General features: G+C 35.1%; 1 protein-coding gene across 6 annotated transcripts; it reads left to right on the top strand.

The window, feature by feature from the left end:
• The first annotated feature begins 921 nt into the window (after positions 1 to 921).
• On the top strand, positions 922 to 7,224 carry LOC142619912 (U-box domain-containing protein 3). Of its 6 annotated transcripts, none has more exons than XM_075793282.1 (7): positions 923 to 1,139; positions 2,577 to 2,828; positions 3,040 to 3,109; positions 3,333 to 3,618; positions 4,134 to 4,250; positions 4,412 to 6,319; positions 6,643 to 7,224. In XM_075793282.1, the coding sequence occupies exons 4-7, from the start codon at positions 3,343 to 3,345 to the stop codon at positions 6,706 to 6,708; spliced, it is 2,367 nt and encodes a 788-aa protein (XP_075649397.1). In that variant the 5' UTR covers positions 923 to 1,139; positions 2,577 to 2,828; positions 3,040 to 3,109; positions 3,333 to 3,342; the 3' UTR covers positions 6,709 to 7,224. The 6 variants fall into 6 exon arrangements, with proteins under 6 accessions (XP_075649395.1, XP_075649397.1, XP_075649396.1 ...); XM_075793281.1 differs by having other exon boundaries at positions 3,338 to 3,618; XM_075793285.1 differs by lacking the exon at positions 2,577 to 2,828.
• Positions 7,225 to 12,755: the final 5,531 nt, after the last annotated feature.

Consider the following 12,755-nt stretch of genomic DNA (forward strand, 5'->3'; position numbering starts at 1 on the left):
GCATGTAGAATAATATAAATTATAAATTGGAAATGAAAGGATACATACATATAAATAAATAAATATATATATATATATATATATATATATATATATATATATATATATATATATATATATATATAACATTCGGGATGAGATGAGATAAGTTGGGTCGAGCTAGCAAAACTCCTCATCTTATCATCTTTTTAAATTGAAAGAATGGATCAAATAGGGCGAAGATATTTACCATCTCTGTAACAAGGTACGAAAGAAAGACATCCCTCAAAAAGGAAAAAAAAAAAGAAAAAAGAAAAAAGAAATAATAAAAGAGAAATTTTTTATTTATTTATTTATGAGAAAGGAGAAATCTCTTTAAGAAAAAGAAAAAAGAAGAAGCATGAAATGCTAATTTAAGGAAAAAGTGAAAGGATATCTTAGTTAGAAAGTAACAAATGATGTTTCCCGGTAATATTTTGTTGGAGATCATTCCTAATAATTATATATATAAAAAAGAAAATGTTAAATAATGCCTCAAGAACGTTGTTTTAAGAGTTATTTTTAAAAATTTTTTATGAAAAAATAATAAAGTAGTTAATTTTATTGACAATTTTTTATATTTCTCATAAAAGTGATGTCAAAACTTCCTAATATAGTTTTTTAACAATTGTCTTAAAGACACCCATTAACCTGACCCATAAAATAAAAAAAAAACCCTGGACTCCTTATCACACATTTGCCTCAAATGTAATCATAGGATCCCTAAATCCCAAATCCCATTTTATTGTCTCCCCTTTCTCTTATGACAATTCCCACTATTCATTATTAATGTATAATGTTCTTAATTAAATCTTCCCCTACAAAACCCAACAAATCTGTAACTACACTGGGCCCCACCAAATACCCTTTTTTAATTTTCCCTTAATTTTTTTTAATTCTCTGTTCTCTGCTCTCTCTCTCTCTCTCTCTCTCTCTCTCATGCAGCTTTGTAAAGAAAGCAGGGCATGAGGGCTTGTGCTTATTATTATTATTATCAAAGATTCATCTTTTATCAGTCACAAAAAAAAAAAAAAAAAATTTCTATGTTCAAGTTTCAAGCTTTGGGATTCATCAAGATCTGTTTTTGCTTGAACCTGCAAGCTTAACCCACATGCATCAAGGTATGCTTCAATTCAAACCTTCCTGGTTTTTGTTTATAAAATGTTGGGTTTTTTTTTTTGTTTTTGTTTTTCTTCATAAATTTGTGAATGGTTTGTGAAATATTTTAATGGGTTGGAGATAAAATGAGCCGGGGTTTCCATTTTTATATTGGGTTTAAGCTTTGGAGTTCTTCCTGGTCTTTGTGTGAAATGCTGAAATTTTAGGGGGTGTGATTAGAGAAAGTGGGTCTGATAATATTGACACTCGGAGAAATGTTTTTTTTTTTTTTTTTGAGGTTGGTTTTTATTTACAATGTTGTTTTAACTGTTTAGAGCAATAATTGTTTTGGTTTAGCTAATTTGCATATCCTTTGGTTTTTTAATATTTGGAATCTATTATTCATATGAATGGGGGATTCTGTTCAACCTATCTAAATAGATGTATTAGGCTTAGTTGAGTTGTGGTTCTTGTGTTCACAGGTAACATAAATAGTCTCAAGATTTATAGTCTCACCCACTAAAGAGAGTGTGAAAAAAAGATTTCAGTAAAAGCCTTTGAGGGCTTTTCTTGAGGGAGCAAGCGGTGTGGAATTTGTAATCCTCAGGAAATGGTTCTTTTCTTATTTTCTGAATTTGTAAAAACAGTTGTAGACTTTTTTTTGCAAACAAGAATAAACTATAAAGATAGTAGTGGTCATTTTGAGTTTCCTCATTCTGTGTGCAAAAAGATCAACATTAAAAATAGCAGAAAATGACCCAATAAGTTTGTTCTTCTAATAAGAGATGGAAAATTTTCATAGTAGAAGTCTCATGTCCCTGGGATCCTGTACTTCAGCCCTGTTGGTTAAGAGGCATTCTGTCATGCTCACAAGTCAAGAAGCTGAACTTCTAGGAATTTTCTGTTCCTGTGCAAAAAACTTTATGTTACTGCATATCTTTCTGAGTGTATTCAAGCAAGATGGGTATTGATTATAATGCTACATGCTACCTTCCATGGTTCTCCCATAAAAAAGGGAGACATGTGATTTGGCAATTACATCTAGTTTCGTACAAGTTTGTGGTGTCTTTTATTGAATATCGGTAATCAGTTCAAAAGCAGCCTACAATGATCAATAGCATGTGGTTACTGGTCAGGATGCCTCCAAATGCAGCATAATGCCTAGCACTAGATATTGCCTTAGTTGGCATCAAGGTTGAGGGAGCTCTGGAAAAGATTTCTTAAGTAAATAATTGTACAACTTCAGCTTGTGTGATGACTTGAATGTCTGGACATGGTAGCTGGATTAGGAGCCCATTGCAGAGACAATTGCCACATGAACATATAAGAGTTGCACATGTTATTGTAGCCTCTTTAAAAGGAAAGAGTTTTGATTTGTTTTAGGCTTTTAGATGCAAGTGCTACTTGAGGTGTTGTGTTAGATGCACGGCTTACCGGCTTTTTTGACTCTGTGCCTGCAGGCTGTTTACTACATTGCCCAGTTCTGTAGGCTCCCCTATGTCCCAAATTGGCTACAGGGTTATTGTCCTTGGGGACCAGCTTTTCTTCGTCATTCTCCTGATCCTTGTGGGGACTTTATACTGGCTATTTTACCAAGATAGGAATCTCCTATTACTTTCAGTTCCCCTTCAGGCTGCTTTTGTTAGAGACTCTTTAACCCATTTCCTGTTGTGTATGGTAGACTTCTGTCAACTATTGCACCAAATCTGACGGTTAGAAATACTTACATAGTGAAAATATATAGTGATTCTTTGATTACTTTTTCTTATTTCATATTACAGTTGCTTGAGCTGCCAGGGAATTAGCTGCTTCAAGTTCTTTTTTTCTTTATTCTTAATGGTTCTGGACCCTCTATAAAATATTCTTTAGCTTGTGTAAGGGTAATTACTTGTCGATTAGGGTTTCATTTTTATCTTTTTGCAGGGAGAATGATATAGCACGACATGTTGGTTACTGGTCTAAGAAATTCTTCAAGCTCTAGAGTCTAGAATAGGTAACAAGTGAATATTTATCCTAAAGAATCAGCAAAACCCTTGTTATAAGTTATAACAATGAAAACCTAGTTATTGTTAAAGGGAACTCTTTCTTATCAAAAAGAATATTGTTGAAGGGAACTCTTATAATTGTAAACTACTTTCATCAAGATACTCTAACAATAATTTATCTTCATAAACTTTTCTGTTTTCACTTTTTAATTTTGTTATATGTTTTATCAGAACAGGTCAGATGGACACATCATCTGTAAAATGTCTTATCAACAGCATTTCTCGATTCATTCTTCTAGTATCATGCCAGACAATGAAAGCAATGCCTATTCAGAAGGATTACAGAGATCTAGTTGGTGCATTAAAGCTTTTGAAAGCAGTGCTTGATGAAGTTGTTGATTACAAAATTCCTTCAGATGAAATTCTCTGTAAAGAGTGTGAAGAATTGGATACGGCTATCAATGAGACTAGGGAGTTTGTGGAAAATTGGTCTCCAAAAATGAGCAAACTATGCAGTGTAAGTAACATCTTATTGACTTATTTTCCCAGTGGATCAATTTTTATCATCCCTTGCCTCCCTAAAAACGAATCTTGTAACGGAAGAATTACTTTTGTGTACCTTATTTATTATTATTATTTTTTGGTGAGGTTCATTTGGTGTTATTCAACAGCAATAGTATTATTAATATATCTAGTTCTTATTTGTGAAACTTTATTTCTGGCACATGTTTAATGAATGTCATCTAGTAATTTCCTTAAATTACATGATCATTTCTTTGAATTAGGAGAAATCATAGGGAACAGAAGAAAAGTTGAATCTTACAATGGCAGTTGCATTAGACTGCAAAGTGCAAACTTATTTCCTTCCTTTTGCTTCTGGAAATCAAGTGGAGAACATAAAGTATTTTGTCTTTTGGGAGTTCTGCATGTGGTTTTTAGGGAAAAAAAGGGTTGGGGGGGGGGGGCGCGGGGGGTGTGGCAACTTTCTATATGTGCTTGTTTTAATTATTATTTGTTATGTTATATCTCCAGGTTCGGTGGAGTGAGCCATTGCTGATGAAAATTCGGAGCTCATCAATTGAGATTTGTCACATATTGTGTAGATTATTACAGTCATCTTCATCTACTATAAGTTTAAGTAATGTGCAGGTATAACATTCACTGCATATTTGTTTTCTATGTGAATTCAGTTTTACTGGTGACAAACTTTCTCTTGCGTATTCAGTTTTACAGGCTTTAAATAGCTATCACTCTACTAGTTGTCTGGTCATTTAAGGCAATTGTCAGACTGATTCCTGGTATTCTTTCAGGATTGTATGCAGGAGCTTCAATGTTTGAAGCAGGAAAGAGTAATGGAATATATAGAAGAGGCTATTATAAATCAAAGAGATAATATTGTTCCCTCCACCAAACATCTCCTGAAGATTATTGAATTTCTTAATTTGACACCAAACCAGGAACTTCTGAAAGAAAGTATTTCTGTGGAAAAAGAGAGAATAAATGCCCAAGTCAATAAAGCAAGAGGGGAACTAGATCAAATCTACCAAATTGTGAATCTTGTCTCCCACATTCGTAATTGCATGGTGAAAATTCAGCGCTTTGAAACAAGAAGTGGTGTCCCAATCCCTTCATACTTCCGCTGCCCTCTATCGTCGGAACTTATGTTGGATCCTGTGATCGTGGCTTCTGGTCAAACCTACGAGAGGTCTTCCATCCAAAAGTGGCTTGATCATGGACTGACTATTTGCCCAAAGACCCGTCAAACACTCACACACACAAATCTCATTCCCAATTATACTGTAAAAGCCATGATATCAAATTGGTGTGAAGAAAACAATATAAAACCTTACAACAACTCTGAGCGCACTGAGTTTGTTTCAGTGCCATCCCTATCAGATCATGTATCTCCTCAAGATTTAATCCGCACAGATAGTTCCCCTTTTTCTTTACACAATAGCAATTCGATGTCAAGATCATCTCATGAAGTTGGAAATGGATTTGAAAAGCAAAAAAATGATGCCTCTTCTAGATTAAATGGGAAAAATTCCAGTGGATTCCAAAGCCGGGAGGCAGAAAAGTTTTACCATCCATCCCCTGAACAATCATACATCCATAGCAGGAGTGAATCAGCATCAAGTGCCATTTCCAGTGTTGATTATATGCCACCAGTGTCAGATGAGGTGCCAAGAATATCGAGCAAGCGTGAAAACGTGAATGAGCTGACTGGTGAGATCACAACTGAATGTCTTGATACTTCTCCTCAATGTAAAGAACCAGGATTTACCTCTTGGTTACCTGGAAAGAAATTTGACAACTTGAAAATAGAAGTTGAAGTAGCAGGTAACGTAAATCATAATTACTTAAGAGCAAACTCACTCCCATTTTCAGACTCAGGATCTGATGAGGTGACCTCAGCTTCCCATGTCAAGAAATTGATTGAAGACCTTAAGAGTCAGTCCAATGAAGTGCAATCTACAGCTGCAGAAGAATTGCGGCTTCTTGCAAAACACAACATGGAGAATCGTGTCATTATAGGCCAGTGTGGGGTTATTGCACCTTTGGTCTCACTTCTTTATTCAGAAATGAAGCAAACACAAGAGCATGCTGTGACAGCCCTTTTAAATTTATCAATTAATGAAAACAATAAGGCTATGATTGCGGAAGCAGGTGCTATAGAACCACTTATCCATGTTCTGAAAACAGGAAATGATGGAGCCAAAGAGAATTCTGCAGCAACTCTATTCAGTCTCTCTGTACTAGAAGAATACAAGGTGAAAATAGGTCGTTCTGGTGCAGTTAAAGCATTGGTGGATCTTCTACACTCGGGAACTCTTCGAGGGAAGAAAGATGCTGCTACGGCTTTGTTTAACTTATCAATATTTCATGAAAATAAGGCTCGTATAGTTCAAGCAGGCGCTGTAAAGTATCTTGTTGAGTTGATGGACCCTGCTACAGGGATGGTTGACAAAGCTGTTGCTCTTCTAGCAAACCTGTCGACAATTGGGGAGGGACGTTTGGCAATTGGGCGGGAAGAGGGTATTCCATTACTAGTTGAGATTGTTGAATCGGGATCTCAGAGAGGAAAGGAAAATGCTGCTTCGGTACTGTTGCAACTGTGTCTCCACAGTTCCAAGTATTGTACCCTGGTTCTGCAAGAAGGAGCTGTCCCTCCCTTGGTTGCCTTATCACAGTCTGGCACACCAAGGGCAAAGGAAAAGGTAATCAGCTTATTCTAACACTGGCTGCCCATCTTTTTCTTTTCGGTCTGGTCAGCTGCTTTCCAGTCAGTGTGCCATTGTACCATGCAGTTGGCGTCCTTTAACCAGTAAAAGGAAAAGAAAAGCATTACAAGTTAATTATGAGAAGGTTCATTTTTGTTTGAGTGAAAAGCCTTCCCATCCCCACCCAAATATTTTCAGTTCCTGTCCTCCTAGTGACTATGTCTTTGATACAAGATGTGTGCCCAAGCTTCATGATGGTGTGAGATTGACCTAAATGTGTGGAAAAAAGATGATAATATATTTTGTTTTCTATTATGCAGGCACAACAACTTCTTAGTCACTTCCGGAATCAGCGAGAAGGGGCCACAGGCAAGGGAAAATCATGAAGAGAAATTTTCTTGGTTTCTTGCTGCTTATTACTTTTGGCTCTATTTTCCTCCTTGTCAATTGCTCTTCTTCGACATATTCCTTTAGGGCTCTTTTTTCATACATTCTTTAGCTCTCAATTATATCCATTTGCAGCACGGTCTTGAAATTTTCTTTTCCTCCATTATGGTGGGTAGTTATGGATTTCTTATTAAGTGCAAAATGGGATTGGATTGTAAACTTAGGACTGTTAGTTTCCCTGAGAACATAGCTTGGCCATGCATAAAATCTAGTCACTACAGTGTTTATCCTGTTTTTTGGTCCTCATTATTGTTTTGTACATAAATTGTATATATTTTACAGTATTTATGCTCTATATAGGTCCTTGTAATCTGCTGTAAAATCATAGTATTGATTTTTGCTATTTGTTGCACCAAAGTTCCAGTAATAATGTACCTTTTCTCCTCTTTTACTCAAGTAAGCACTTGTCCGGAAGACAACACTCCCAACTTCAGGGCAGGCATTTATGAGCATGAGATCAATATTGGGTAGTGTTGCTCGGAAAATTATTACTTCATTTATTTTGGTAGCGGACATCAATGTCGTGCTTCATTGTATGCTGTTTATCCTGAATAAGTAGGAGAGCTTACAAAATTTTGTGATAAACTAGTACCCGGTTGTAGAATGTGATTTTGGTTTAGTAAATGTTTGTGATGCTCTAGGCTCTAGTGGAGTCATAATGCCGTGATGGAGATTCTGAAAAGTGTGAAGATATGTGGCATCCTGTTATGGCTTCCAGAAGTGGCTTTGATATCACACACCTTTTCTTTGTTGACAATTTAGTGATATTTCCGAAGGCAGATGAGAAGAATTGCCATTTTGTGAAGGAAGTTGATTAATTTTGTAAGTTTTTTGGCCAAAAGGTTAACCAAGGAAATTGTGGAGTCTTCTAGCCAAATGTGATTCAATCCCTTAGAGAGCACCTGCGTAATATTTTTGGGTTTTATTCAACCCCAAATCTGGGAAAGTACTTGGTTCCCTAGCAAATTTGTAAGATCCTCAATCCAAGATCTGAGCTTCATTATGGATCCAGTATAGGGTAGGTTTGCATGGTGGAAAGCCCATCTACTTTCCTTCGCTGGTAGGATGGTACTCAACGACTCATTCATGCTACCCCAACTAGTATTCCAACTTATGTGATGTAGTGGGTTGCTTTGAAACGAGGCTCTTCGACAATCTGGACACAGTCAGTAGGAACTTCTAATGGGGTTAGGAGGCTGCAGGGTCTCGGCTTACACTCGGTTATGTGGGTTCAAGAACTGACTAGTATATACTTGATTCCTAATAGATTAGCTTCTGCACAGGGCAGTAGGTTGCCTTGCTCCCAAACCTGGAGTGCAATGAAGAAAGGTATTGACATTTTCTCAAAGGAATCTAATGGCTTATTGGAAGCCAAAGTAATCTCAAGTTTTGGTATGATAAATGGCTCACTCTGAGGTTTCCTTAAGGGACCCAATTCAGGGGCCCTTGAGTAGAGAGGATGAGGTTTGCTGGTGAAGGAAAGTGATATCCATTGAAGGGTGGGTTTGGAGATAGATTTCTTTTGACATTCCCCCATAGCTTGCTACTGGAAATTAAGCAAACCCTTTTCACATGTTGAAGATAGATTGTCATGGGCGTTATCTAGTAGTGGAAATTTTGTTCTCAAGAGGACCTATAAGCCTGCAAAATGTCAGAATGTCGACAAGATTTAAATCCTCCTTTTGGATGCGCTATCAAGAAAACATATTGGTGAAAAAAATTGCTAGAGAAGATTAGGACTCTCTGTGCAGTGTAGCTCCTTTCTTGATTTTTATTTTATGTCACGGCGATATATCAAATCTCTCTCACAAGAGAGTGAGCGGATACCAACTACTTCCTCCTTGCTCTGCTGCTAACGTGGAATATGGCTCATTGTAGGGTAACCTTAGATTAGTAAGTAGTGGTGGCTTGGGTTTGAGGCTATTAGAGGAACATTGGTGTTGCATCTAGTGTAGCAGCCAAGCTTTGCATTTGAGGGATGAACTATTAATCCACAAAAGCCTAAACTTAGAAACAGTGAACATTGAAATTGATTCCAAAGTTGTAGTAGATGTGATTTCGTTATCTGATGAAATTAATTTGTGCCTCTCTTGTTGATGAGTGCAGGCAGTTGATAAATCAAAATTGGCAATTATGGTTGAACACCACAGAGAAGTGAATAGTTGTGGGGATGTGTAAGCAAGAAGTGGCACAAATCAAGCATAGGATTTAGAGTTGTTCTTAAATCCTCCTACGGAGATAAATATCCGTTTTAATTCGGATCATGCTAGGTTGCAAATTATTAACAGGCTTTATCTTGTTCATAAAAAAAAAAAGGCTTTATCTTGATACTTTGCTAACTATTTAATACCTATGAATTTCCTCAATTACCAAGAAAAAAAAACAAGAGTTTTGATAATTTTTTTGGTATAGAAAATTTCCTTTGCTAAATAAGAGGGCTAAAATGATTGGTTTTTTTTTTTTTGTCAATAACTTGGTTTCTTCTATGATCTACTAGACTTTAGTAGGTATAAATAATAAATCTGAATTCAGTATGATATTTTTCACTCAAAGATGGGGAAAATATATACGAGCTTGTATCACTCGAAGATGTGGATGATATTTTTCAGCATTTACAATAGATTTGAAGTGGGGGCCTAGAATTAAGTCAAGGCAATAATTTTTGCAGTATAAATCCGATATATTCGTTATTGTATTTATGATTTTATGAGTATCAAGCTACCTTGGAAGTTTTGGAGTGGACTTAAACTTTCACCTATAAATTTTTTATCTAATCCTCTCTTTCATAATTACTATAAAAAATACCTAATATATTTCAATTTCTTTTTTGTTTTGGTTTTAATATATTTTGTCATATTGTTTTCAATTATTTTATTAATATTTTTTCCATATAAATGATTTATTGGCTAATATATTTCTAAATGTTACCTTAACATATATCACTATCATTCATTTCTTAGCATTGATATATCACAAATTTATAGCCTCCATAATAGGCTTTAACGATTTTAAAACCTATTGCAACGGTTTATAAACCATAGATCCTGAAATTGTTTATTTTTTAATTTTATATAACAAGTCTAGTCAGTGTAACTATTGTGGTAATTAGAACCGCCGCAATAGGTTAGAATTTGTGATACTTTGTAGTGCATTGAAAAACTGCTGAGATTAACCATACTTGTGGCACTTACAAAAGCGCTATTATAGGCTTAGATGTATAGTGACAATTTCTAAAAGCGCTATAATAAATGATCTATAGAAGTGATTTTAGAAACTACTAGAAAATAAACCCCTCTATAACCCTTGTTTTATTATAGTGTCTTGACAATATCTCAAACTATGGATCATATAGTTTTGTAGTACATTCTCATATTTATAACGTAACCCAAAAAAAAAAAAAAAACCATTGGAAATTATTTCCATAGGACTAGGGATGACAATTTTTCCCCTCCCCGCTTAACCCACCCCTCCTCCACTTCGCCCCGCGCGAGTTTTCCCCACCCCGCAAAGGTGATAGGGCGGGGATGGGGCAAGATTTTAGTTCCGCACCACGAAGCGGGGTGGGGATGGATTTAGACTTTTTAGACCCGCCCCACCCCCACCCTGCCCGAGTTGCTAAGGGTTAGAATTGTAAATTTTTCATATCCTAAAACTCTACTATTTAAATAATATATCAATATTAGCTTATTTTATTCTACCCAATGTGGTTCTCTGCCTTTATTTTGTTATGTATTATACTATGAGGTTTTTTTTTTTTTTTTTTTTTGTGATTGTCTTGTTAAACGCTTGGATATATTATTCAATTTTTTCTAAAAATTGATTTGATTTGATGGGATAAATTTAGTTGTAATTTCAAGTATATATTTATTAATGAAATAAGTTTCATTAAAAAAATTGTACTAATTGTAGGGCAAATTAACAAAAAGTAGAGTTTTACGGGGTGGGGTGAGGCTTCACGGGGTCACTAAGGGCGGGGATGGGATGAGAAAGTTTTCCTCGTCATGCGGAGCGGGGCAGGGATGAGGTAAGATAAAATCATGCAAGGCGGGGATGAAGATCCCATCTTTTGACCCCGCCCCGCCCCGTCCCGCTCCATTGCCATCCCTACATAGGAAGAGTTTCTATTATTTATTTCTTCCAAGTTGTGTTCATAAGAAGAATGAGATTTCCTTTTGGTTAGGACATAATTGGAATTTGGAAACCTTCTTGTTTTCCCTCTTCTCTTTTTGGGGTGGGTCACTGGAATAATTTGGAATACTATATTTATTTTTTTTAAGACGCAAATTGGGTGGGATTGTCAGAATAATTTGGAATAATATTTATCTATTCAACACACAAACTTAGTCCACAACATTGTTGACGGGCCAAATCCTAGAATTTTTTTTCCCCTTACTGTGAAAGCCCAAAAAGCACAACAAATTCAATTTTTGGTATGATTACAAAATTTGTTACCAGAGTACTGCTGTTTTGAAGCTCCAGAGGCAACAAATCTTCTAGTGGTCCTGAAATAATCGAGAGATCGGTTTGGTAGTGGGTGTCTCCATTTGTAGCGTTGAACCATTGTGAAGATGGAAGTTGGACGAGCAATTGTAGCAATAGCTTGGAGCTTAGATGCAAGGCAAATTACATGGCTTGGAGGACTTATTTCACTATAACAAACATGGCCTATGGTGACACAAATTAGTTCCGTTGTAACACAATTTCTTTATAGTGGACTTGACAAGCTGAGCTAGGCTATACAATGTTTTTCCCTATTGGTTTTCACTTTGTAATTTGTCATCTTCTATGTGTGATTGTTCTTATTGTGATTGGTTTTACTGTTTTATCCCTGTTGCAATTGAACTTGTCTAAGTAATTACTTGGACTTGATATTAATAAATTGTTAAAATTGGTACAAAGTATATATACAGGTCTAAACTTGGATTTTCACAAAAGAAGTCTAATTATGATTTACTCTTAATAAAAGAAACTTCAACTAGCCTATTAGGATGTGCTTATTTGCTTCAATTTATTTGAGTTTTTAACTTCTTTTTGGTACTATTCATAAATCCTATTGCATTTTTTGCTACTAGTTAATAGTTGAAATTGAAAATTTTTCACTAAAAATATTATAAAAAAAGTTAAAAGTAAGCTTACCATGTAATTAATGAAAGTGTTATGTTCAATCTCCGTTGATTTTACTACATCTTTTGATTTTTTTGATCTTTTACTATTATTATTCTTTTTTGATAGTCCCCTTCTTTATGGGTATTATTGCATTTGATATAATGCTTCGTACAGTAGTTAGTCAATAAAAGACATCAGACCACTGTATATTATTGGTGCAGTGCTTGTGGGGTGTGGGAGACAAGTGTTGAAATTCAAGTCTTCAAGAGAGAATTTCACACTCATATACACTTAGATTTGATTAAATTAGATTAGATTAGAGTAGAGTAAAAATTCTATTTTATATGAAAAAAAAATAAAATAAAAAAAGACATCAAAGAACAGGGAAGCCCCTTGGGTTGGTGTTGCTTTACTGAGTCTGCTCTGTCGTAGTTGAATTTAGCCATCCAAACACATGATTACAAAATGTGTTATCGGAGTACAATTGTCATTATTGCATTTATACAATGCTCCGTACACTAGTTAGTCATGCACCCACAAAAGATAATGGACCTTCCATTTTTCCTTAAAAAAAATTAATTTTATAATGCTATACTCTTTACCTAATCCTGACATAAGTGAATATAAAATAACATAGGAAGTCATTTTTGTAGATTTAACCCAAAAAAATTACTCATGTCATTTTAGCTATATTTGTGTAAAATAACATCAGAGCTACAATAATTTGTAAATATACATTGTTATTGTTGTTGTGTAAATTAATATAAAGAAATAATAAAAAAATAAGAGAGAGACGTGATGAGGGGAGAGAATAATAAAAAATTAATAAAGAAATCAATATTTATATAAAATGTATTGTAAAATAAATAATTTAATGAGT

This window comes from Castanea sativa, chromosome 12 (genome assembly GCF_040712315.1).
Source record: "Castanea sativa cultivar Marrone di Chiusa Pesio chromosome 12, ASM4071231v1".
NCBI lineage: Eukaryota > Viridiplantae > Streptophyta > Magnoliopsida > Fagales > Fagaceae > Castanea > Castanea sativa.